The following is a 24,481-nucleotide window of genomic DNA, read 5'->3' as shown; positions in this document are numbered from 1 at the left end:
ATGCATTTGGTACAATTTCTCAGAAAACAAATGAAGGTCCAAAAAGTGGTTTTGGATGTTAATGAGTACTGTCATATAATGCCTTTACACAGGCAGCCCAATTCTCATATTTTGTATTTACTAATTTGCATTTTGGCCAGTCAGATCATCTCTGAAAAATATGACTGAAAATATTTTGTGATTGATCAAAATACCAATTTGTGGGGGGAGAAAATCAGGATTGTGCTGCCTGTGTAAACGCAGTTTAACAGTCTACTTCATTGATATCACAAAATAACGTCACTTTTAACTTTTTTAATAGGGTAATATTTATCACACCCCAATCAATAAAAGGTAATCAGTTCTAGACCGCATCATTTTTGCTGAGTCATTTTCAAACCGTTTTGGGTTCATCACAGTTCTGGAAAAAGGGTGGATATAAGAGAGCGTTTCCTATTGGTCGTTGGCTCATTCTGTGGGAGGCGGGCTGTCCTATGGCTGCGGTCAACATCTGGAAGAAGTTACTCACGCTGTTGCTTACCTTGGAAAGTATACCGGAGTACAACTGCAATTTCAAAATGTCTTTTGTAAAAATTGACGAAAAGTCCGACTTCTCCTATCACAATTTACCATATGGCGTGTTCTCGACACCGGAAAATGTGAGTATGACGCTAAATGTGTTGTACTTTTAGTTGAATCGGTTTTCCTACACCGTCTCCTGTGCCATAAAACTAGGGCATGTAAATGGATTTTCTTGGGATAAAATGTTACAAACCACTGTGGAAACGTGAGGTTCTCTTGGATGAAACATTGTAGTTTACAAGGTAGCTTCTCCAATATCGTTCCATTTTGGTATTTCATTCCTGTTTACTGTTTTCACAAATGTCTCGTGTCACTTAGCCCAGGCACCGGATTGGGGTTGCGATTGGAGATCAGATTTTGGATTTGAGCGTTATAAAATCACTCTTCAGAGGCCCTGTGCTCTCCAATCACCAGGATGTGTTTGACCAGGTAAGGCCATCAAAATGTCTAATGCTCCTCAATGTCTCGTATTGATGGTTGATATTTCTTATCGGCACTGATGGCAATATACATTATGCATTTCCCTGGTAATGTAACATGGCACGTTTACTATGCATCTCCACTAGTTTACTTACAGCTACATGGGCCTCTACCTTATGTAGTCAATAGTGCAGAATGCTAGGAGGGTAGGCCTATTCAATGGCCACGATGCACTGCTTTTCTTCCTTGAGAAAATCCATACCCGAGTCATCAATTAGGATGTCTGCTTCATATATTGTGGACTATACAGTACATTAAATCTACAAGCGAGTAGTGTGAATTGGTTTGGAGTGTCTCCTCTCGCCTTCTGCCTGTGAATGGGTCCCTAATACCACTATTGTCTGGAGGCCTTGTGTGCTGCTGCCTCCCAACTGTCTCCCCCGTCAGCTGGGTGCTGCTCTGACATAACAGGATCCGTTAAAGCACAATGGTGAATTCCTACTGGGAATTGTCTTTCGCCTGTCCAGTTCTGTCACATTAGTGCTGATAGGGGAATGAGACAAGGAGAGAAACCTCATGTGATTTCAACAGCATGATGAGGCTATCAACAGGAAATGAAAGAAGAAGAATATTTTCTATCATGATTTCACTCCTTGAATTCAATCTTAAATGCACAGGTTCCCCCGAGGATATTTTCCCTCCTGGAACCCGGTTCCCCCCATTTCCACCCCTGGGGGCGTCAATGAAGAGACCTGCTTGCATGAGTGAGATCCGCCCCCACACCAACGTCAAAACAAATTGGACTTGCATTCAACTTGCAAACATGCTTGTTTTCTCTTGAAGTTTCTTCCTTTCAGGTTGTTTTTCATTGCCACTGTGCTGTTACTTGCTCTTTGGGGGTCCAGCCTGGGTTACTTGTTATGAGGGCTATGAACAGTATAAAATCAAATAATACTTTTAGATTTTTATGCGTTTCCTCCATCATATGTTCCAACCTCTCGACTAGCCGACCCTGAATGCGTTCATGGGTCTGGGGTACGAGGCATGGAGGGAGGCCAGGAGGAGTCTACAGCAGCTGCTGTCTGCCAACGAGACCACGCTCAGAGACGACGTCAGCCTCAGGAGCAGGTCAGCCTCCAGCACTTCTGTAGCACTTTTTTACAATTATTTATTGGATTTTGCCATATGTAAGAAGCACTTCTATAGCACTTCTATATTCTATAACACTTCTATATTCTATAACACTTCTATACTTTATAGCACGTCTATATTCTATAACACTTCTATATTCTATAACACTTCTATACTTTATAGCACGTCTATATTCTATAACACTTCTATACTTTATAGCACTTCTATATTCTATAACACTTCGATATTCAATAACACTTCTATACTCTATACCACTTCTATACTCAATAGCACTTCTATACTTTATAGCACTGCTATACTCTATAACACTTCTATACTCTATAACACTTCTATATTCTATAACACTTCTATACTCTATAACACTTCTATACTTTATAGCACTTCTATACTTTATAGCACTTCTATACTCTATAACACTTCTATACTCTATACCACTTCTATACTCTATAACACTTCTATACTCTATAGCACTTCTATACTTTATAGCACTGCTATATTCAATAACACTATATTCAATAACACTTATATAATTTATAGCACTTCTATATTCAATAACACTTCTATATCACTTTTATAGTACTTCTATAACACTTCAACAGTTCATGTCAAATATATTGAATTATTATATTAATTGTTTAGGATATGGTTTTTGGTCGTAATCAGAATCATATTATGTTCTTGTATTCCCTTATCCTTTAATTTTCTATCATGGTTTGTAGCATGTTTACTTTTCTGTAATGTGTGTGTGTGTTTATGTCTCAGAGCGTTCTTCCATAAGAGTTCAGCCACGATGCATCTGCCTGCTGAGATAGGTGAGTTGTTAAACAGTAGGACAAGAGGCAAGGAGAGGAAGCCACTTTAGACTATTGACATGCACCCAATATTTCACTCCTCCTGTCTCTTCACTGAGCTTGATGTGTCCTACAATTGTCCCTAAGCATAGATCTAGGATCAGATTTATGGCTCTGCCATTGCTAACTTTAACTCTGTGGTATTAAACAAAATCTGACCCTGTATCAGATGAGAGGATCATCCAATGTGTTTGAGAAGGACGCGAGGAGTCAAGACAATGCAATTGAGGTGTTTGTATAATGCTTGAACAAGAGGGGGCGCTGTTAACCAATAGAACTTTACTAGTGACTGTGAGATTTGTTTGCTAGCTAAATGTTGATATAAAAGGTTCTGAAGGCTGATCATTGGTTCACTGTACATATTTAACAGTGTCACTTAATTGCCCTCTTTCTCTCTCTCCATCACACACACAAACATGCATCTATATATAACCACACACAGGTGACTACACTGACTTCTACTCATCCAGGGACCATGCCACCAATGTTGGCATTATGTTCCGAGGGAAGGAGAATGCCCTGATGCCCAACTGGTATGATTTGACAACCAACACTTCATCTGTGTCCCAAATGGCATCCTATTCCCTTTATAGTGCACAACTTTTTTTTATTTGTAACCTTTACTTAACTAGGCAAGTCAGTTAAGAACAAATTGTTATTTACGATGACGTACTACCAAACCCTAACGACGCTGTGACAATTGTGCGCCGCCCTATGGGACTCCCAATCACGGCCGGTTGTGAAGCAGCCTGGAATCGAATCAGGGTCTGTAGTGATGCCTCTAGCACTGAGATGCAGTGCCTTAAACTGCTGCGCCACTCGGCCCAAATAGCTCTTGTCAAAGTAGTAAACTACAAAGGGAATAGGGTTCCCTGTAGGGTTCCCTGTTCCACAACTACACTGAGTGGACAAAACATTAAGAACATCTGCTCTTTCTGTGACAGACTATCCAGGTGAAAGATATGATCCCTTATTGATGTCACTTGTTAAATCCACTTCAATCAGTGTAGATGAAGGGGAGGAGACAGGTTAAATAATAATTTAATCATTGAGACAATTGAAACATAGATAGTGTATGTGTGCAGAGGATGAATGGGCAAGACAAAAGATTGAAGTGCATTTGAACGGGGTATGGTAGTAGGTGCCAGGCATACCGGTTTTTGTTGTGAACTGCAACTCTGCTGGGTTTTACACACTCAACAGTTTCCTGTGTGTGTCAAGAATGGTCCACCACACAAAGGACATCCAGCCAACTTGACACAACTGTGGGAAGCATTGGAGTCAACATGGGACAGCATCCCTGTGGAACGCTTCTGACATCTTGTAGTCCATGCTCCGATGAATTGAGGAGGGGGGTTGCAACTCAGTATTAGAAAGGTGTTCTTAATGTTTTGTTCACTCAGTGTATATATCTGTTTTCATTCCCCACATACTAACTAACCATATTATTAGATGTAGACAGAGTAACTCACTAACTAACCATATTATTAGATGTAGACAGAGTAACTCACTAACTAACCATATTATTAGATGTAGACAGAGTAACTCACTAACTAACCATATTATTAGATGTAGACAGAGTAACTCACTAACTAACCATATTATTAGATGTAGACAGAGTAACTCACTAACTAACCATATTATTAGATGTAGACAGAGTAACTCACTAACTAACCATATTATTAGATGTAGACAGAGTAACTCTCTAACTAACCATATTATTAGATGTAGACAGAGTAACTCACTAACTAACCATATTATTAGATGTAGACAGAGTAACTCACTAATTAACCATATTATTAGATGTAGACAGAGTAACTCACTAACTAACCATATTATTAGATGTAGACAGAGTAACTCACTAACTAACCATATTATTAGATGTAGACAGTAACTCACTAACTAACCATATTATTAGATGTAGACAGAGTAACTAACTAACCATATTATTAGATGTAGACAGAGTAACTCTCTAACTAATCATATTATTAGATGTAGACAGAGTAACTCACTAACTAACCATATTATTAGATGTAGACAGAGTAACTAACTAACCATATTATTAGATGTAGACAGAGTAACTCTCTAACTAACCATATTATTAGATGTAGACAGAGTAACTCACTAACTAACCATATTATTAGATGTAGACAGAGTAACTCACTAACTAACCATATTATTAGATGTAGACAGAGTAACTCACTAACTAACCATATTATTAGATGTAGACAGAGTAACTAACTAACCATATTATTAGATGTAGACAGAGTAACTCTCTAACTAACCATATTATTAGATGTAGACAGAGTAACTCACTAACTAACCATATTATTAGATGTAGACAGAGTAACTCACTAACTAACCATATTATTAGATGTAGACAGAGTAACTCACTAACTAATCATATTATTAGATGTAGACAGAGTAACTCACTAACTAACCATATTATTAGATGTAGACAGAGTAACTAACTAACCATATTATTAGATGTAGACAGAGTAACTCACTAACTAATCATATTATTAGATGTAGACAGAGTAACTCACTAACTAACCATATTATTAGATGTAGACAGAGTAACTCTCTAACTAATCATATTATTAGATGTAGACAGAGTAACTCACTAACTAATCATATTATTAGATGTAGACAGAGTAACTCACTAACTAACCATATTATTAGATGTAGACAGAGTAACTAACTAACCATATTATTAGATGTAGACAGAGTAACTAACTAACCATATTATTAGATGTAGACAGAGTAACTCACTAACTAACCATATTATTAGATGTAGACAGAGTAACTCACTAACTAACCATATTATTAGATGTAGACAGAGTAACTCACTAACTAACCATATTATTAGATGTAGACAGAGTAACTCACTAACTAACCATATTATTAGATGTAGACAGAGTAACTCACTAACTAACCATATTATTAGATGTAGACAGAGTAACTCACTAACTAACCATATTATTAGATGTAGACAGAGTAACTCACTAACTAACCATATTATTAGATGTAGACAGAGTAACTCACTAACTAACCATATTATTAGATGTAGACAGAGTAACTCTCTAACTAACCATATTATTAGATGTAGACAGAGTAACTCACTAACTAACCATATTATTAGATGTAGACAGAGTAACTCACTAACTAACCATATTATTAGATGTAGACAGAGTAACTCACTAACTAATCATATTATTAGATGTAGACAGAGTAACTAACTAACCATATTATTAGATGTAGACAGAGTAACTAACTAACCATATTATTAGATGTAGACAGAGTAACTCTCTAACTAACCATATTATTAGATGTAGACAGAGTAACTCACTAACTAATCATATTATTAGATGTAGACAGAGTAACTCACTAACTAACCATATTATTAGATGTAGACAGAGTAACTCACTAACTAACCATATTATTAGATGTAGACAGAGTAACTCACTAACTAATCATATTATTAGATGTAGACAGAGTAACTCTCTAACTAACCATATTATTAGATGTAGACAGAGTAACTCACTAACTAATCATATTATTAGATGTAGACAGAGTAACTCACTAACTAACCATATTATTAGATGTAGACAGAGTAACTCACTAACTAATCATATTATTAGATGTAGACAGAGTAACTCACTAACTAACCATATTATTAGATGTAGACAGAGTAACTCACTAACTAACCATATTATTAGATGTAGACAGAGTAACTCACTAACTAATCATATTATTAGATGTAGACAGAGTAACTCACTAACTAACCATATTATTAGATGTAGACAGAGTAACTCACTAACTAACCATATTATTAGATGTAGACAGAGTAACTCACTAACTAACCATATTATTAGATGTAGACAGAGTAACTCTCTAACTAATCATATTATTAGATGTAGACAGAGTAACTCACTAACTAACCATATTATTAGATGTAGACAGAGTAACTAACTAACCATATTATTAGATGTAGACAGAGTAACTAACTAACCATATTATTAGATGTAGACAGAGTAACTCTCTAACTAACCATATTATTAGATGTAGACAGAGTAACTAACTAACCATATTATTAGATGTAGACAGAGTAACTCACTAACTAACCATATTATTAGATGTAGACAGAGTAACTCACTAACTAACCATATTATTAGATGTAGACAGAGTAACTCACTAACTAATCATATTATTAGATGTAGACAGAGTAACTCACTAACTAACCATATTATTAGATGTAGACAGAGTAACTCACTAACTAACCATATTATTAGATGTAGACAGAGTAACTCACTAACTAACCATATTATTAGATGTAGACAGAGTAACTCTCTAACTAATCATATTATTAGATGTAGACAGAGTAACTCACTAACTAACCATATTATTAGATGTAGACAGAGTAACTAACTAACCATATTATTAGATGTAGACAGAGTAACTAACTAACCATATTATTAGATGTAGACAGAGTAACTCTCTAACTAACCATATTATTAGATGTAGACAGAGTAACTAACTAACCATATTATTAGATGTAGACAGAGTAACTCTCTAACTAACCATATTATTAGATGTAGACAGAGTAACTAACTAACCATATTATTAGATGTAGACAGAGTAACTCACTAACTAACCATATTATTAGATGTAGACAGAGTAACTCACTAACTAATCATATTATTAGATGTAGACAGAGTAACTCACTAACTAACCATATTATTAGATGTAGACAGAGTAACTCACTAACTAATCATATTATTAGATGTAGACAGAGTAACTCACTAACTAATCATATTATTAGATGTAGACAGAGTAACTAACTAACCATATTATTAGATGTAGACAGAGTAACTCACTAACTAATCATATTATTAGATGTAGACAGAGTAACTAACTAACCATATTATTAGATGTAGACAGAGTAACTCTCTAACTAACCATATTATTAGATGTAGACAGAGTAACTCACTAACTAACCATATTATTAGATGTAGACAGAGTAACTCTCTAACTAATCATATTATTAGATGTAGACAGAGTAACTCTCTAACTAACCATATTATTAGATGTAGACAGAGTAACTAACTAACCATATTATTAGATGTAGACAGAGTAACTCACTAACTAACCATATTATTAGATGTAGACAGAGTAACTCACTAACTAACCATATTATTAGATGTAGACAGAGTAACTCACTAACTAATCATATTATTAGATGTAGACAGAGTAACTCTCTAACTAACCATATTATTAGATGTAGACAGAGTAACTAACTAACCATATTATTAGATGTAGACAGAGTAACTCACTAACTAACCATATTATTAGATGTAGACAGAGTAACTCACTAACTAACCATATTATTAGATGTAGACAGAGTAACTCACTAACTAACCATATTATTAGATGTAGACAGAGTAACTCTCTAACTAATCATATTGGTCAGGTTCTCTGAAAACCATCCACTAGAAGTCAAACTCCTCAGATAACAGTGTAGCTTGTCTTGTTTGAGTTGTTTTTATCTCTCCTGGTGGTTTTTGGAGAGAGACACGGTGAGAAAAATAAATGATCAATAAAAAGAGAGATAGAAGAGGAGAGAATAAGAGGGAGAGGGAAAAATAAGAAAAGAGAAAGGATGAAATAAGAATTAAAAGTGAGAGAACAAGATAGAGAGGGAGAAAGAGAGAGAAACGTGCTAAGGCCTGGTGCTGTACTGTGACCTATGATGTGTGAGGGACACAATTAGTTTTCTCTAATTGACTTCAGTTCTTTCACAAACTGCACCATCCTTCCAGTCAGTCAGTCAGTGAGTCTGCTGTCCAACACTGCACCATCCTTCCAGTCAGTCAGTCAGTGAGTCTGCTGTCCAACACTGCACCATCCTTCCAGTCAGTCAGTCAGTGAGTCTGCTGTCCAACACTGCACCATCCTTCCAGTCAGTCAGTGAGTCTGCTGTCCAACACTGCACCATCCTTCCAGTCAGTCAGTGAGTCTGCTGTCCAACACTGCACCATCCTTCCAGTCAGTCAGTCAGTGAGTCTGCAGTCCAACACTGCACCATCCTTCCAGTCAGTCAGTGAGTCTGCAGTCCAACTCTGCACCATCCTTCCAGTCAGTCAGTCAGTGAGTCTGCAGTCCAACACTGCACCATCCTTCCAGTCAGTCAGTGAGTCTGCAGTCCAACTCTGCACCATCCTTCCAGTCAGTCAGTCAGTGAGTCTGCAGTCCAACTCTGCACCATCCTTCCAGTCAGTCAGTCAGTGAGTCTGCAGTCCAACTCTGCACCATCCTTCCAGTCAGTCAGTCAGTGAGTCTGCAGTCCAACACTGCACCATCCTTCCAGTCAGTCAGTCAGTGAGTCTGCAGTCCAACACTGCACCATCCTTCCAGTCAGTCAGTGAGTCTGCAGTCCAACTCTGCACCATCCTTCCAGTCAGTCAGTCAGTGAGTCTGCAGTCCAACTCTGCACCATCCTTCCAGTCAGTCAGTCAGTGAGTCTGCAGTCCAACACTGCACCATCCTTCCAGTCAGTCAGTGAGTCTGCAGTCCAACTCTGCACCATCCTTCCAGTCAGTCAGTCAGTGAGTCTGCAGTCCAACTCTGCACCATCCTTCCAGTCAGTCAGTCAGTGAGTCTGCAGTCCAACACTGCACCATCCTTCCAGTCAGTCAGTGAGTCTGCAGTCCAACTCTGCACCATCCTTCCAGTCAGTCAGTGAGTCTGTAGTCCAACACTGCACCATCCTTCAGACACCACAGCTGCTGTTCATATGGCTGTTGTCTTTGTCACGGTTGGGAACCTCTATGTAGAACCTCTCTTCTTTCTGTCTCTCTTTCCATTTTTCTTCATTTCTTACTCTCTCTGGATCCGTATTTCTGTATTTGTACAATGTTATAAACAAACTGATTGATTGGTTGATTAACTGAACCATTGCCTGACTGATTGACTAGCTGTTTGTTTGACTGGCTGGCTGCCTGGATGACTGACGCATTGACTGGCTGGCTAACTGACTGACTGACTAATTGCCTGTTGATTGGACTGGCTGGCTGGCTGGCTGAATAATTGATTGGTAGCCTCAAGGTTAGAGTGTTGGGCCAGTAACCAAAAGGTTGCTGGTTCCAATCCCGGAGCTGATAAGGTGAACAAAATTGGTCCCTGTGCCCTTGAGCAAGGCACTTAACCCCGATGTCTCTAGGGGCTCTTGACAATGGTGATCACACTCCCTGTGGCTGTCTTTGGGGGAGTTGGGATATGCAAGAAACACGTATGTGTGACAGGACAAATATAACCCCCCCCCCCCCCCCCAAATGATTATTATGTTTGTTTGACTGACTGATTGTATCCCTCAGGTTGAGGCTGCCCGTGGGGTATCATGGAAGGGCTTCTTCCATAGTGGTGTCTGGGACCCCCATACGCAGACCCTCTGGACAGATGAGACCCGACCAATGTAATGAAACACAACGCCTAGTCTGAAAATCAAAGCAGACTCTGAATTCAAAGAGAAATACACACACACACACACACACACACAAAACCTCTCAGACCAGTGTCACTTTGTTTTTGTGTCCCTCACTAACGGTCTTCCTCTTCCATTGTGTTCTCTCTTAGCTAAGCCTCCTGTGTTTGGCCAGTCCAAGCAGCTGGACATTGAGCTGGAGATGGTCAGTATACACTTTATATAGCTACACTTTATTACAACCAAGGAGATGGTTCATATCAATGGCATCACAAAACAATGATCTGTCTCTCTCACTCTCTTTGTCTGCCTTTTATCTCATTTCTCTCTCTCTCGCTGGCTCTCTCTCTCTCTCTCTCGCTGCCTCTCTTTCTCTCTCTGTCTCTCTCGCTGGCTCTCTTTCTCTCTCTCACTGGCTCTCTTTCTCTCTGTCTCTCTCTCTCGCTGGCTCTCTTTCTCTCTCTGTGTCTCTCTCTCTCTCGCTGGTTCTCTTTCTCTATGTCTCTCTCTCTCGCTGGCTCTTTTTTTCTCTCTCAGGCATTCTTTGTAGGTGGAGGTAATCGTCTTGGTGAGCCCATTCCCATAGAGAGAGCCCACCAACACATCTTTGGCATGGTGCTAATGAATGACTGGAGTGGTAAGGCCTCACACACACTTATACACACACTCACTCGCAGACTCATGCACACGCACACACACACACGAGTACACACACAGTCACTAACAACTACACACACACACACACTCACACGCTTACTCACTCATGAGAACACTCACAAGTCACGATAACACACACACACTTACTCACTTATTTACACACTCATATGTGCATGCACACACACCTACACAGCCCACCTCACTTTAAGACATAAATTAATAAGCACCATACCGTATTTCTTTATTTTCAAAAGAATGTATCTATCGACTATAACAGCCAATAGTAGAATCATTAGCCAAAAATGATATATCAGTAAATGAAAAATCCTAACGTCAATAACACTAATTGAAAAACATCCACTTTCCATAATAACACTAACTTAAGTTCCTTAATTTAGTTCCTCATTATACATGTTGATGTAAACATTTCATATTTAGTCACTGGGATCAGGGTAAGTTACTCAGGAAAACATGACAGGTTATTGATTATTGATGAGGCAGAAGGATCTCAGGAGGAGTGGTTTCGACTGTAGCCTTGAGATTTCAAGATCATCTTCTCTCCATCTCTCTCTTTCTGTCGCGATCTGTCTCTCTATCTCTCTTTCTCTCTCAAGAGAACATCCCTGGTCATCCCTACTGCCTCTGATCTGGCAGACTCAATAAACACAAATGCTTTGTTTGTAAATGATGTCTGAGTGGTGGAGTGTGCCCCTGGCTATCTGTAAATTTAAAAAACAAGTGTGCCGTCTGGTTTGCTAAATATAAGGAATTTGAAATTATTTTGACTTTTTATACTTAAGGATATTTAAAACCAAATACTTTTAGTCTTTTACTCAAGTAGTATAATGCTGGGTGACTTTCACTTTTAATTTTCTATTAAGGAATCTTTACTTAAGTATGGCAATTGGGTACTTTTACCACCACTGTACGGAATAGAGTGCTATTTGGAACGCAGCATTCTAGGCTTCACCTTATTGTTAGTTTGCCAGATCCCATATCGACTCCAATGCTTCCCACAGTTGTGTCAAGTTGGTTGGATGTCCTTTGGGTGGTGAACCATTCTTGATACACACAGGAAACTGTTAAGTGTGAAAAACCGAGCAGCGTTGCAGTTCTTGTCACAAACCGGTGTGACCTGGCACCTACTACCATACCCTGTTCAAATGCACTTAAATCTTTTGTCTTTCCCATTCACCCTCTGAATGGCACACATACACAATCCATGTCTCAAGACTTAACAATCCTTATTTAACCTGTATCCTCCACCTTCATCTACACTGATTGAAGTGGATTTAATAAGTGACATCAATAAGGGATCATATCTTTCACCTGGTCAGTCTGTCATGGAAAAGGCAGGTGTTCCTAATGTTTTGTCCACTCAGTGTATAGAACTCTAAGGGCTTTGGTCAAAGGGAATGCACTATATAGGGAATAGGGTGCCATTTGGGGCGTATTTTCCACCCCTGCGGCTCAGACTCCCAGATGTAAGGGAGTCTGAGCCAGGTTCCACCTGGGTTAATATGTAGAGTAGAGGGGTATTGATAGTTGAAATAGATTTTCCTGCTGAATACAGTACATGATCATTTATCACATCCCTCAACACAATATTTCATAGAATAGTTCCTGGATTGTCAATAGTCAAAAAGACCAGTAGTTCAGTTGAACATCCCACAACTTCACCTACACAATACCAAGGTTTTGAAGCTATGCACAGGTACTGTTAGTACAGGTACTTTAGCTGTGTTGGTCTACGATCATCCAATCAACATAGGATGGACTCATCACTGGGCAGGTTACATAGTATTCAAACCTACCTGTGATCTGTGTGTCCACTGAGGAATATTCAGTAAATACCAGTTCAACACCTAATGGTAAAATAAAGGGTAACCACTCTTCTTCCTGTGTGTGTTCCAGCCAGGGATATCCAGGCGTGGGAGTACGTTCCTCTGGGTCCGTTTCTGGGGAAGAACTTTGGGACAACCATCTCACCCTGGGTGGTTCCTATGGAGGCCCTGCTGCCCTTCGCTGAGCCCAACACTGTCCAGGTGAAGAACACAAACAGTATAGTAGTGTAATATAGTATAGACCTGGTGGTCCTGCTGCCCTATAGTATACTGGTCTGGATGTATTTTACATTACATTATGGGTGGTTTGGATGTATTTACATTACATTATGGGTGGTCTGGATGTATTTTACATTACATTATGGGTGGTCTGGGTGTATTTTACATTACATTATGGGTGGTCTGGGTGTATTTTACATTCTACTGCGGGTGGTCTGGGTGTATTTTACATTCTACTGCGGGTGGTCTGGATGTATTTAACATTCTACTGCGGGTGGTCTGGATGTATTTTACTTAAAACTGCGGGTGGTCTGGATGTATTTTTAATTATACTGCGGGTGGTCTGGATGTATTTTACATTCTACTGCGGGTGGTCTGGATGTATTTAACATTCTACTGCGGGTGGTCTGGATGTATTTTACATTAAACTGCGGGTGGTCTGGATGTATTTTTAATTATACTGCGGGTGGTCTGGATGTATTTTACATTATACTGCGGGTGGTCTGGATGTATTTTACATTAAACTGCGGGTGGTCTGGATGTATTTTACATTATACTGCGGGTGGTCTGGATGTATTTTACATTAAACTGCGGGTGGTCTGGATGTATTTTACATTACATTATGGTGGTCTGGATGTATTTTACATTATACTGCGGGTGGTCTGGATGTATTTTTAATTATACTGCGGGTGGTCTGGATGTATTTTACATTATACTGCGGGTGGTCTGGATGTATTTTACATTATACTGCGGGTGGTCTGGATGTATTTTACATTAAACTGCGGGTGGTATGGATGTATTTTACATTCTACTGTGGGTGGTCTGGATGTATTTTCAACATTACATTATACTGTGGATGGTCAGGGTGTATTTTACATTATACTGCGGGTGGTCTGGATGAATTTTACATTACATTATACTGTGGGTGGTCTGGATGTATTTTACATTACGTTAACACTTACATTTTCACCATTCAGGTAAGCTTTTAGTAATGAGAGCCAGTATCCACACTGTGTTAGAAAAAAAGGTGCCATCTAGAATCTAAAAGGGTTATTCAGCTGTCCCCATAGGAGAACCCTTTGAAGAACCTGTTTGGTTCCAGGTAGAACCCTTTTGGGCTCAATTTTCTACATGGAACCCAAAAGGGTTCAACCTGAAACCAAAAAAGGTTCAACATGGAACCAAAAAGGGTTCTCCTATGGGGACAGCTGAAGAACCCTTTTTTCTAAGAGTGTTGTGGCTCTTCATGCTCTTCTCTTTCCACTTTCTGTTTCAGGATCCAAAGCCCCTCCCTTATCTATGCCATGATGATGCCTTCACCTTCAACATTAACTTATTTGTGTCAGTGAAAGGTATGTTGGGTTTTACACAAACACACACAACACACACGTACGTGCACAGACACACATGAGTGCCTTGCCTTGGTAATTAAGCACACACACACAAGGGAGGTAATGATTTACCATTAAGAGCTTTGTATTCCTTACGACCAAGACTGTTCATTCTATCTGTTCTGACTTTCCCTCTCCTGACCCTCTCTCTCCTGACACTCTCTCTCCTGACCCTCTCTCTCTTGACTCTCTCTCTCTTGACTCTCTCCTGACTCACTCTCCACTGACTCGCTCACTCCACTGACTTGCTCTCTCCACTGATTCTCTGACTTGCTCTCTCCACTGACTCGCTCTCTCCACTTACTCTTTCTCTCCACTGACTCTCTGTCCTTACTATCTCTCCTGAATCTCCACTCTCTCTGTCCTGACTGTCCACTGACTCTCTCGACTCTCCTGACACTCTACTGACTCTGTCCTGACTCTCTGTCTTGACTCTCCACTGACTCGCTGGCTTGACTATCTCTCCTGACTCTCCACTGACTCTCTCTCCCGACTCTCTACTGACTCTCTCCTGGTTTTCTGTCCTGATTCTCTGTCCTGACTCTCCACTGACTCTCTGTCCTGTCTGTCTCTCCTGACTCTCCACAGACTCTCTCCCCTGACTCTCCACAGACTCTCTCTCCCCTGACTCTCCACAGACTCTCTCCCCTGACTCTCCACAGACTCTCTCTCTCCTGACTCTCCACAGACTCTCTCTCCTGACTCTCCACTGACTCGCTCTCTCCACTGATTCTCTGACTCGCTCTCTCCACTTACTCTCTCTCTCCACTTACTCTCTCTCTCCACTAACTTTCTCTCCACTGACTCTCTGTCCTGACTGTCCACTGACTCTCTCCTGACTCTCCTGGCACTCTACTGACTCTGTCCTGACTCTCTGTCTTGACTCTCCACTGACTCGCTGGCTTGACTATCTCTCCTGACTCTCCACTGACTCTGTCCTGACTCTCTGTCTTGACTCTCCACTGACTCGCTGGCTTGACTATCTCTCCTGACTCTCCACTGACTCTCTCCTGACTCTCCACAGACTCTCTCTCCTGACTCTCCACAGACTCTCTCTCCTGACTCTCCACAGACTCTCTCTCCTGACTCTCCACAGACTCTCTCTCCTGACTCTCCACAGGCTCTCTCTCCTGACTCTCCACAGACTCTCTCTCCTGACTCTCCACAGACTCTCTCTCCTGACTCTCCACAGACTCTCTCTCCTGACTCTCCACAGACTCTCTCTCCTGACTCTCCACAGACTCTCTCTCCTGACTCTCCACAGACTCTCTGTCTTGACACTCTACTGACTCTGTCCTGACTCTCTGTCTTGACTCTCCACTGACTCGCTGGCTTGACTATCTCTTCTGACTCTCTGTCCTGATTCTCTGTCCTGACTCTCTCTCCAGTGACCTCTGTCCCTACTCTCTCATGACTCTCCAGTGACTCTCTGTCCTGACTCTCTCCACTGACTCTCCGTCCTGACTCCCTCTCATGACTCTCCACTGACTCTCTCCACTGCTCTTCCTATGTATTCTGAGGTATTACTAAGGGGGTATATCAGGTGTTGATATCCTGTCTCAATCAACTGTTGTGTGTTGTTTTTTTTTCAGGAGAGGCAATGAAGGAAGCAGCCACTATATGCAAGTCCAACTTCAAGGTAAGCAGTTGGTGAAGTAGACTTTGGATAGTTTACTACAGTTGCATCAATGTGCAGAGTTGTGGACTCGAGTCACATGACTTGGTCTCGAGTCTGACTCGAGTCACATATTTGATGACTTCAGATTCGACAGAAAATAAATTAACTTTAGGCTTGACTTCGACTTGGAGCCTCAAGACTTGGGACCCAAGTTTGACTTGAGACTGATGACTTGAAATAATTTGTCACTCATTTTGTGGCACATTACTCTCCACGTAGCCAGAGAGCAACAGATTGGCTAGTGAAACACACACTTGGCCCTCTGATTGGACCAGAAAACGGTCAAATAATACAGGTCTGGTGAGGTAGAGCAGTGTTTATTTGTGGGGTCGTGAGCAATGTCCCCTAAATTTTTCTGGCACTGAGATAATTTAAGTTCTGATGAGCACAAACTTGAACGTTGTGAAAATTCTGTGCAACTTCCAGTGCATGTTTACTGTGAACATTGAGGCTGAATCTGCTTTAAGATATTTTTAACAGTGGCCAAGTAGGCTACACTGGCTATTTGATCATAATGGAGGCCTACCAGAGTGGAGAAAATGCATCCCATAACATTTTAACATGGAAGTAGCTGTTCTATCATTCAGCCTACAGTAACAGCCAATGTGTGGGGTTCATTGTAGTCCATAAAAAAATGCAGGGATTGACATTAACCTGTTTATCCAGGACGTGACTGAAAATGTTGTTGTGTTTGATGCAAGAAACCACTTTACAAAATCAAATTAATTATTATTCCCATACCATTATTACAGAGAATCAGACAAATGATGCTACCCTGTGACTATTGGTTACTTAGTTTATTTAAGCCTGTCTCAAAATACAACACTGCCCCTTTAAGACAAAAAAATATATGTTAATCTGTCTTGCTTTTCAAAGATGTCTAGAAATGTACATGTTTTGTGTTCTTGTAGGAAGCAATCAATCATCTATTGCTGATGACAAATGATCTAGAACTGGGCTAATAGCTCACTAAATAGCAAAGAATATGAACACGTGACTACATGAAGCTCTTGCTTTGATCTCAAAACAAGCACATCTACTCATGATCACAGCTGTAAACACAGTCCAGTTCAAAGTTAATGGCATTGATCCATATGTGGCAATGGTGATTTTGCATACAGGCCTACTGCAGCTCTGATTGGTTATGCTGCCGGTCTGTGTAGAGTAGGGCTGAGTCGTTGCAATAGAATCCTACTGTGATGCGTTCTGCCTACAACATCATCTCTAGCATGGTTAGTTTTGTTTCAGTATGTTGCATTGACAGTGGCTAATGTGTTGATTCCATCACAATCGCCACAGGAAAGGGAAACGTTGATAGTGTTAACTAACTGGGAAAAGTCTAGAAAGTGGAGGGAATCTCGTGTCTGATATTTATTCTGTGAGCTGCACTGCATTCACACACTACTGCACACCCCCGAAAGTTTAGAGGGGATGTTTGTTGTGAGTATGAAACTGAATTTTTAAAACAGATTTTAATTGGCTACATACGCATACATTTAATATTTCTACCGTTGTCTATTTGATCTGGTTTCAGACATAGGCCCACGGTGCCCTATTATCCTGGTGTCTCTGGACACCAGAGGAGTTAGAAGATATCCCAAGTTGATATTGGCTGCTAACATGAATGACTTTCATCTAAAAATGCAGGTGTAAAACGCAGTTTATTTCTGTGTCTAAGCACTTTGAAAAATTAATCGCTGTTTATGGCTGTAATGACAGGCTACATTTGCGCAGCGTGCGGGAGGGTCGCAAGCTTTGAACCATATTAAAATGAATTTTTACTTAATAAAAATATTTAGTGGACAAAATAATGAAAAGGGCTGTCTGGTAGCCTCAATCAATAGACAAAATATTGTAGTTGAACAAGTCAATGTGTGTGTGTATGTGATATATATATATATTTTACTTGACTTGAACAAACTTGACTCAACATGCACTTAGAATGCAGAGACGAACTGTTCTACTCCAGACTTGCTTGGGGCAATTCCATTTCAATTCCAGTCAATTAAGTAAGTACACGAAAATTCCAATTATTTTCAATGAGGAACATTTGGAATATGGTTTACTTTCTGAATTGGAATGCAGCTCTTATGGAATGCAGGACTGGCCCAGGGGTTTTGACGAGCTGTAGATGAGATACATTAGCGATACATCACGGTCACTACTGTGATGCCTCTGACATGACAAATATTAACAACTTCAGAAAATAGTGACCTATCCCTATAGATAATTTGTAATCAGCAATAGATGATTGATTGCTTCCTTCATTGAGATACATTAGTGTTTACTGCATTAAAGGGATAGGTCACTCAATTTTCTTAAGTTGTTAATATTTGTCATGTCAGAGGCAGTTAAGAGTGCAGGAGTGACAGCATCTACGATGACCCTTACATGTCTTTGCCAGAGGCTCCACAGGCTAACGGTTAGCATTGACCATTGAGTTTCAATGTTTCAACGCAGCATCCTCCAATGTAAATGCCCATGAAATGAAAGACTTAGCGTAGATACTGTCACACTACTGGTCTCTAGACCACTTCTAAGGTAAGATACACATTACAAAACATAACGGTAATATTACGATCATATATTACTAAATATGATGATTTATAAAAATTGGGTGGACTACCCCTTTAATCAGAAGATGATAGGAATAAATCCTGTGTGATTTAAATCTCATTAGCCCTCTCTCTCTCTCTAGCCTCCTTATGGCAGCTGTCATATCTGCTGTTGTAGGCAAGTACTCAGTACTCACACATAGACTATGGTTATGTCCCAAGGCCCTACATAGTGCACTACTTTTGACCATCAGGGGAGCCCTACAGGACCTGTTCAACAGTAGTGCACTATGAAGAGAATAGAGTGCCATTTGGGATGTAACCAATATATTGGTGAGGTGAGTGGAGTCCATCAGCTTCTCTGATGAGAACGTCTCTTAGTCCAATGGCTTTGACTGATGAGGTACAGGATGTCTTTCTGACTGACTCTTTTTTACCTGTCTTTCTGTGTGTGTTACAGTTATGTTGTATTAGTGGTATGTACAGGATACACATGGTATACACCGTCCAATGAAATGCTTACTTGCAGGTTGCTTCTCGACAATGCAACAACAATAACCAATAATAAAATATAAGACTACAAACATAAAGTAAATGGCTCAGTGGAATAGAATAAACATTTTAACATCAGTATAATACAGGAAGGCACAATTTATAGTCCAGTATTGACATGTGTCCGTTCTGGGTAAGGGTGGATTGGGGCGCAAGTGTTTAAATTGTGCAGCATTGTATTCACATGGTGTGTGTGTGTTGGTGTGTGTCACTCACTTCTCTCTTTCCCTCTCACTTATCTCCATCTCTCTCTTTGTCTCTCCAGTATATGTACTGGACTATGAAGCAACAGTTAGCCCATCACACAGTCAACGGCTGTAACGTCAGACCTGGAGACCTGCTGGCCTCAGGAACCATCAGTGGACCGGTGAGTGTGTGTGTGCATGCATATACACTACCGTTCAAAAGTTTGAGGTCACTTGTCCTTGTTTTCCATGAAAGCATACATGAAATGAGTTGGCATTCTAGTTGTCAATTTGTTGAGGTAATCTGAAGAGATTTCACCCCATGCTTCCTGAAGCACCTCCCACAAATTGGATTGGCTTGATGGCCACTTCTTACGTACCATACAGTCAAGCTGCTCCAACAACAGCTCAATAGGGTTGAGATCTGGTGACTGTGCTGGCCACTCCATTATAGACACAATACCAGCTGACTGCTTCTTCCCTAAATAGTTATTGCATCATTTGGAGCTGTGCTTTGGGTCATTGTCCTGTTGTAATTGGGGCGGCAGGGTAGCCTAGTGGTTAGAGCATTGGACGAGTAACCGAAAGGTTGCAAGTTCGAATCCCCGAGCTGATAAGGTACAAATCTGTCGTTCTGCACCTGAACAGGCACATGTTCCATTGAAAATAAGAATGTGTTCTTAACTGACTTGCCTAGTTAAATAAAGGTTAAAAAAATAAATAATTGGTTCCAATGAAGCGCCGTCCACAGGGTATGGCATGGAGTTGCAAAATGGAATGATACCATTCCTCCTTCAAGATCCCTTTTACCCTGAACAGATCTCCCACTTTACCAGCACCAAAGCACCCCCAGACCATCACATTGCCTCCAGCATCCTTGACAGATAGCGTCAAGCACTCCTCCAGCATCTTTTCATTGTTTCTGCGTCTCATGAATGTTCTTCTTTGTGATCTGAACACCTCAAACTTAGATTCGTCTGTCCAGTGTCTGTGTTGCCGATCTTAATCTTTTATTTTTATTGGCCAGTCTGAGATATGGCTTTTTATTTGCAACTCTGCCTAGAAGGCCAGCATCCCGGAGTCGCCTCTTCACTGTTGACATTGAGACTGGTTCTGTGAAGGGAGTAGTACACAGCGTTGTACGAGATCTTCAGTTTCTTGATAATTTCTCACATGGAATAGCCTTCATTTCTCAGAACAAGAATAGACTGACGAGTTTCAGAAGAAACGTCTTTGTTTCTGGCCATTTTGATCCTGTAATCGAACCCACAAATGCTGATGCTGCAAAAGGGTTTTCTAATGATCAATTACCTTCTAAAATGATAAACTTGGGTTAGCTAACACAACGTGCCATTGGAACACAGGAGTGATGGTTGCTGATAATGGGCCTCTGTACGCCTATGTAGATATTCCATAAAAAAAACTGCTGTTTCCAGCTACAATAGTCATTTACCACATTCACAATGTCTACACTATATTTCTGATTAATGTGATGTTATTTTAATGGACATTTTATTTTATTTATTTTTTCAAAAACAAAGACATTTCTAAGTGACCCCAAACTATTGAACGGTACTGTATGTGTTATTCTGTGTGTGTCTGGGAGCATTTTCTATCTGAATTAGTGTTTACATGTCTTCACATTTTACTGTGTATGTTCTGATGACTTGTTTCAGTATTGACTGTCTCTCTCTCCTGACCCACTCACTCTCTCTCTCTTTGTCTCTGTCTCTCTCTCACTCTGTCTGTCTGTCTCTTTCTCCTGACCCACTCACTCTCTCTCTCTTTGTCTCTGTCTCTCTCTCGCTCTGTCTGTCTGTCTCTTTCTCCTGACCCACTCACTCTCTCTCTCTTTGTCTCTGTCTCTCTCTCGCTCTGTCTGTCTGTCTCTTTCTCCTGACCCACTCACTCTCTCTCTCTTTGTCTCTGTCTCTCTCTCACTCTGTCTGTCTGTCTCTCTCTCCTGACCCACTCACTCTCTCTCTCTTTGTCTCTGTCTCTCTCTCACTCTGTCTGTCTGTCTCTCTCTCCTGACCCACTCACTCTCTCTCTCTTTGTCTCTGTCTCTCTCTCACTCTGTCTGTCTGTCTGTCTCTCCTGACCCACTCACTCTCTCTCTCTTTGTCTCTGTCTCGCTCTGTCTGTCTGTCTCTCTTTGCCTGCCTGTCTCTCTCTGCCTGTCTCTCTCTGTCTCTGTGTGTAGGATCCAGACAGTTTTGGTTCTATGTTGGAGTTGTCGTGGAAGGGTTCTAAGACCGTGGACCTGGGAGGAGGAGAGACAAGAACCTTCCTAAAGGATGGAGACGAGGTCACTCTTACAGGTGGATGGAACCCTATTATACACACTGATACAGACAGAACCACTACAGAAACCATGATACAACCTTACTGAGCTCTCTACAAACACTGTTACAGACAGAACCTCTACAGAAACCATGATACAACCTTACTGAGCTCACTACAAACACTGTTACAGACAGAACCACTACAGAAACCATGATACAACCTTACTGAGCTCTCTACAAACACTGTTACAGACAGAACCTCTACAGAAACCATGATACAACCTTACTGAGCTCTCTACAAACACTGTTACAGACAGAACCACTACAGAAACCATGATACAACCTTACTGAGCTCTCTACAAACACTGTTACAGACAGAACCTCTACAGAAACCATGATACAACCTTACTGAGCTCTCTACAAACACTGTTACAGACAGAACCTCTACAGAAACCATGATACAACCTTACTGAGCTCTCTACAAACACTGTTACAGACAGAACCACTACAGAAACCATGATACAACCTTACTGAGCTCTCTACAAACACTGTTACAGACAGAACCTCTACAGAAACCATGATACAACCTTACTGAGCTCTCTACAAACACTGTTACAGACAGAACCACTACAGAAACCATGATACAACCTTACTGAGCTCTCTACAAACACTGTTACAGACAGAACCACTACAGAAACCATGATACAACCTTACTGAACTCACTACAAACACTGTTACAGACAGAACCTCTACAGAAACCATGATACAACCTTACTGAGCTCTCTACAAACACTGTTACAGACAGAACCTCTACAGATACCATGATACAACATTACTGAGCTCTCTACAAACACTGTTACAGACAGAACCACTACAGAAACCATGATACAACCTTACTGAACTCACTACAAACACTGTTACAGACAGAACCACTACAGATACCATGATACAACCTTACTGAGCTCTCTACAAACACTGTTACAGACAGAACCTCTACAGAAACCATGATACAACCTTACTGAGCTCTCTACAAACACTGTTACAGACAGAACCTCTACAGAAATCAAGAGACAAGTCTTGTTGTTTAGATGTACATTTTGGTCATTTAGCTGACAGTCAGTGCATTCAACAATGAAACTGTATTGCTCAGTTGGTAGAGCATGGCACTTCTATTGCCAGGATTCAGGGTTTGATTCCCGGGACCACCCATATATAAAATACTGTATATGCACACATGTGGTGTGGCTTTGCATAAAAGTGTCTGCTAAATGGCATTCATTATTATTATATGAACTTACGTTAGCTAGGTTAGACTACCACATATCACTGTAAGTAGAACATCCCTCTATAAAGCAGCCATCAGCTCCATCAGTCCTAGTCAGAAAAGAGGAAGTGTTTGGGAAGGCAGGTGGAATAGGGTGCTAGTTTTTCTTCCTTCTAATATTAGTAGTTAAATCAATTCTTCAACTTGATTGATCTGACATGTCTTAATGGAACCAATGGGATATTCTTAGGAGTGCAAACCCCTCCCATCAGGAACTTCAATCCTATTTGAACCTCGGTCTGTCACCTATGTGTTAGTGACCACAGCTTCTATTAGCCACCGTTCACACAGACACACACACGCGTTCCGACGCTCCTGTTGGTCTGTGTTGTCCTTCATTTATTTTTCCCTCTCTCACTCGTCTCTTTCTCTCCTCCCCCCCCTCTCTCTCTAGGTTACTGTGAGGGGAGTGGGTATAGGGTGGGTTTCGGACCGTGTGCGGGGACCATTCTACCAGCCCTGTAACCCTGAGAATCATCCACCCTCAATGTCTCTTCCATCCTGGGGGGAGTAATGTTGTTACTGAAGTCCTTTAAAAGGGAAAATCTGGGATTTTAAATACAACAGATCAGTTGGATGAATGTACGTACCAATCCAGGATTGACTCTTTAAATGTTCATTTTCATTCTTGTTTATCATTCTAAAGTATTGTTGCCAGAAGCAGTGTTATATTCCATAATGTTGTAACTATGTGGATTGGGACCTGACATCTAAAAACTATAAATGTTTAAACCCTCCTGTGACTTTGTGTTTTGTTTTCATCCTATTGACTTACTGAGTGACGTCTTTATGGTGTAAAATACTGTAGTTAAAATCTGTACAAAAGTACCATGAAAGGCATTACAATCTGAAAGTATCATTTAATTTGACACTTTTCTTGAACAATGTGCGTTATGAAAAGGGGATTATTTAACTAGAGTTTAATAAACTGAGCGATTCATAAATAGTGGCCTTTTTATTTTGCACTTTGCTGAAGTGGCATTTTAAAACAGATTCTTTTGCACAGATTTGAATATTGTTGCACCATGAACATATTGCCCACTGTCTAGTACCCCTTACCTCACGAGTCAGGCCTGGTGTTCTCTTTTAGGTAATATCTGTAATGAATATTATTTTACTATGTTGTTGGCATATCTAATCAATAAAGCCGTCATGTGTTTATGAATTAATTTATTTGGAATGAAAGCTTATTTTGTTGACAGGGGGAATGGAAGCTTGTTTTGTTGACAGGGGGAATGGAAGCTTGTTTTGTTGACAGCAGGGAATGGAAGCTTGTTTTGTTGACAGCAGGGAATGGAAGCTTGTTTTGTTGACAGGAGGAATGGAA

The 24,481-nt window shown here is 40.4% G+C and overlaps 1 protein-coding gene across 1 annotated transcript; it reads left to right on the top strand.

Annotated features, from left to right (window-relative positions):
• Positions 1 to 432: 432 nt before the first annotated feature.
• LOC110506880 (fumarylacetoacetase) lies at positions 433 to 24,313 on the top strand. Its single transcript, XM_036963664.1, has 14 exons — positions 433 to 638; positions 880 to 990; positions 1,988 to 2,109; positions 2,896 to 2,945; positions 3,427 to 3,517; positions 10,358 to 10,455; positions 10,617 to 10,669; positions 11,002 to 11,101; positions 13,036 to 13,166; positions 14,461 to 14,536; positions 16,168 to 16,214; positions 19,626 to 19,727; positions 21,749 to 21,866; positions 23,549 to 24,313. Exons 1-14 carry the CDS (start codon positions 474 to 476, stop codon positions 23,617 to 23,619), a joined length of 1,335 nt encoding a protein of 444 aa, XP_036819559.1. The 5' UTR covers positions 433 to 473; the 3' UTR covers positions 23,620 to 24,313.
• Positions 24,314 to 24,481: the final 168 nt, after the last annotated feature.

Source organism: Oncorhynchus mykiss, chromosome 26 (genome assembly GCF_013265735.2).
Source record: "Oncorhynchus mykiss isolate Arlee chromosome 26, USDA_OmykA_1.1, whole genome shotgun sequence".
Lineage (NCBI taxonomy): Eukaryota > Metazoa > Chordata > Actinopteri > Salmoniformes > Salmonidae > Oncorhynchus > Oncorhynchus mykiss.
This window is presented reverse-complemented; position numbering and strand designations above follow the sequence as displayed.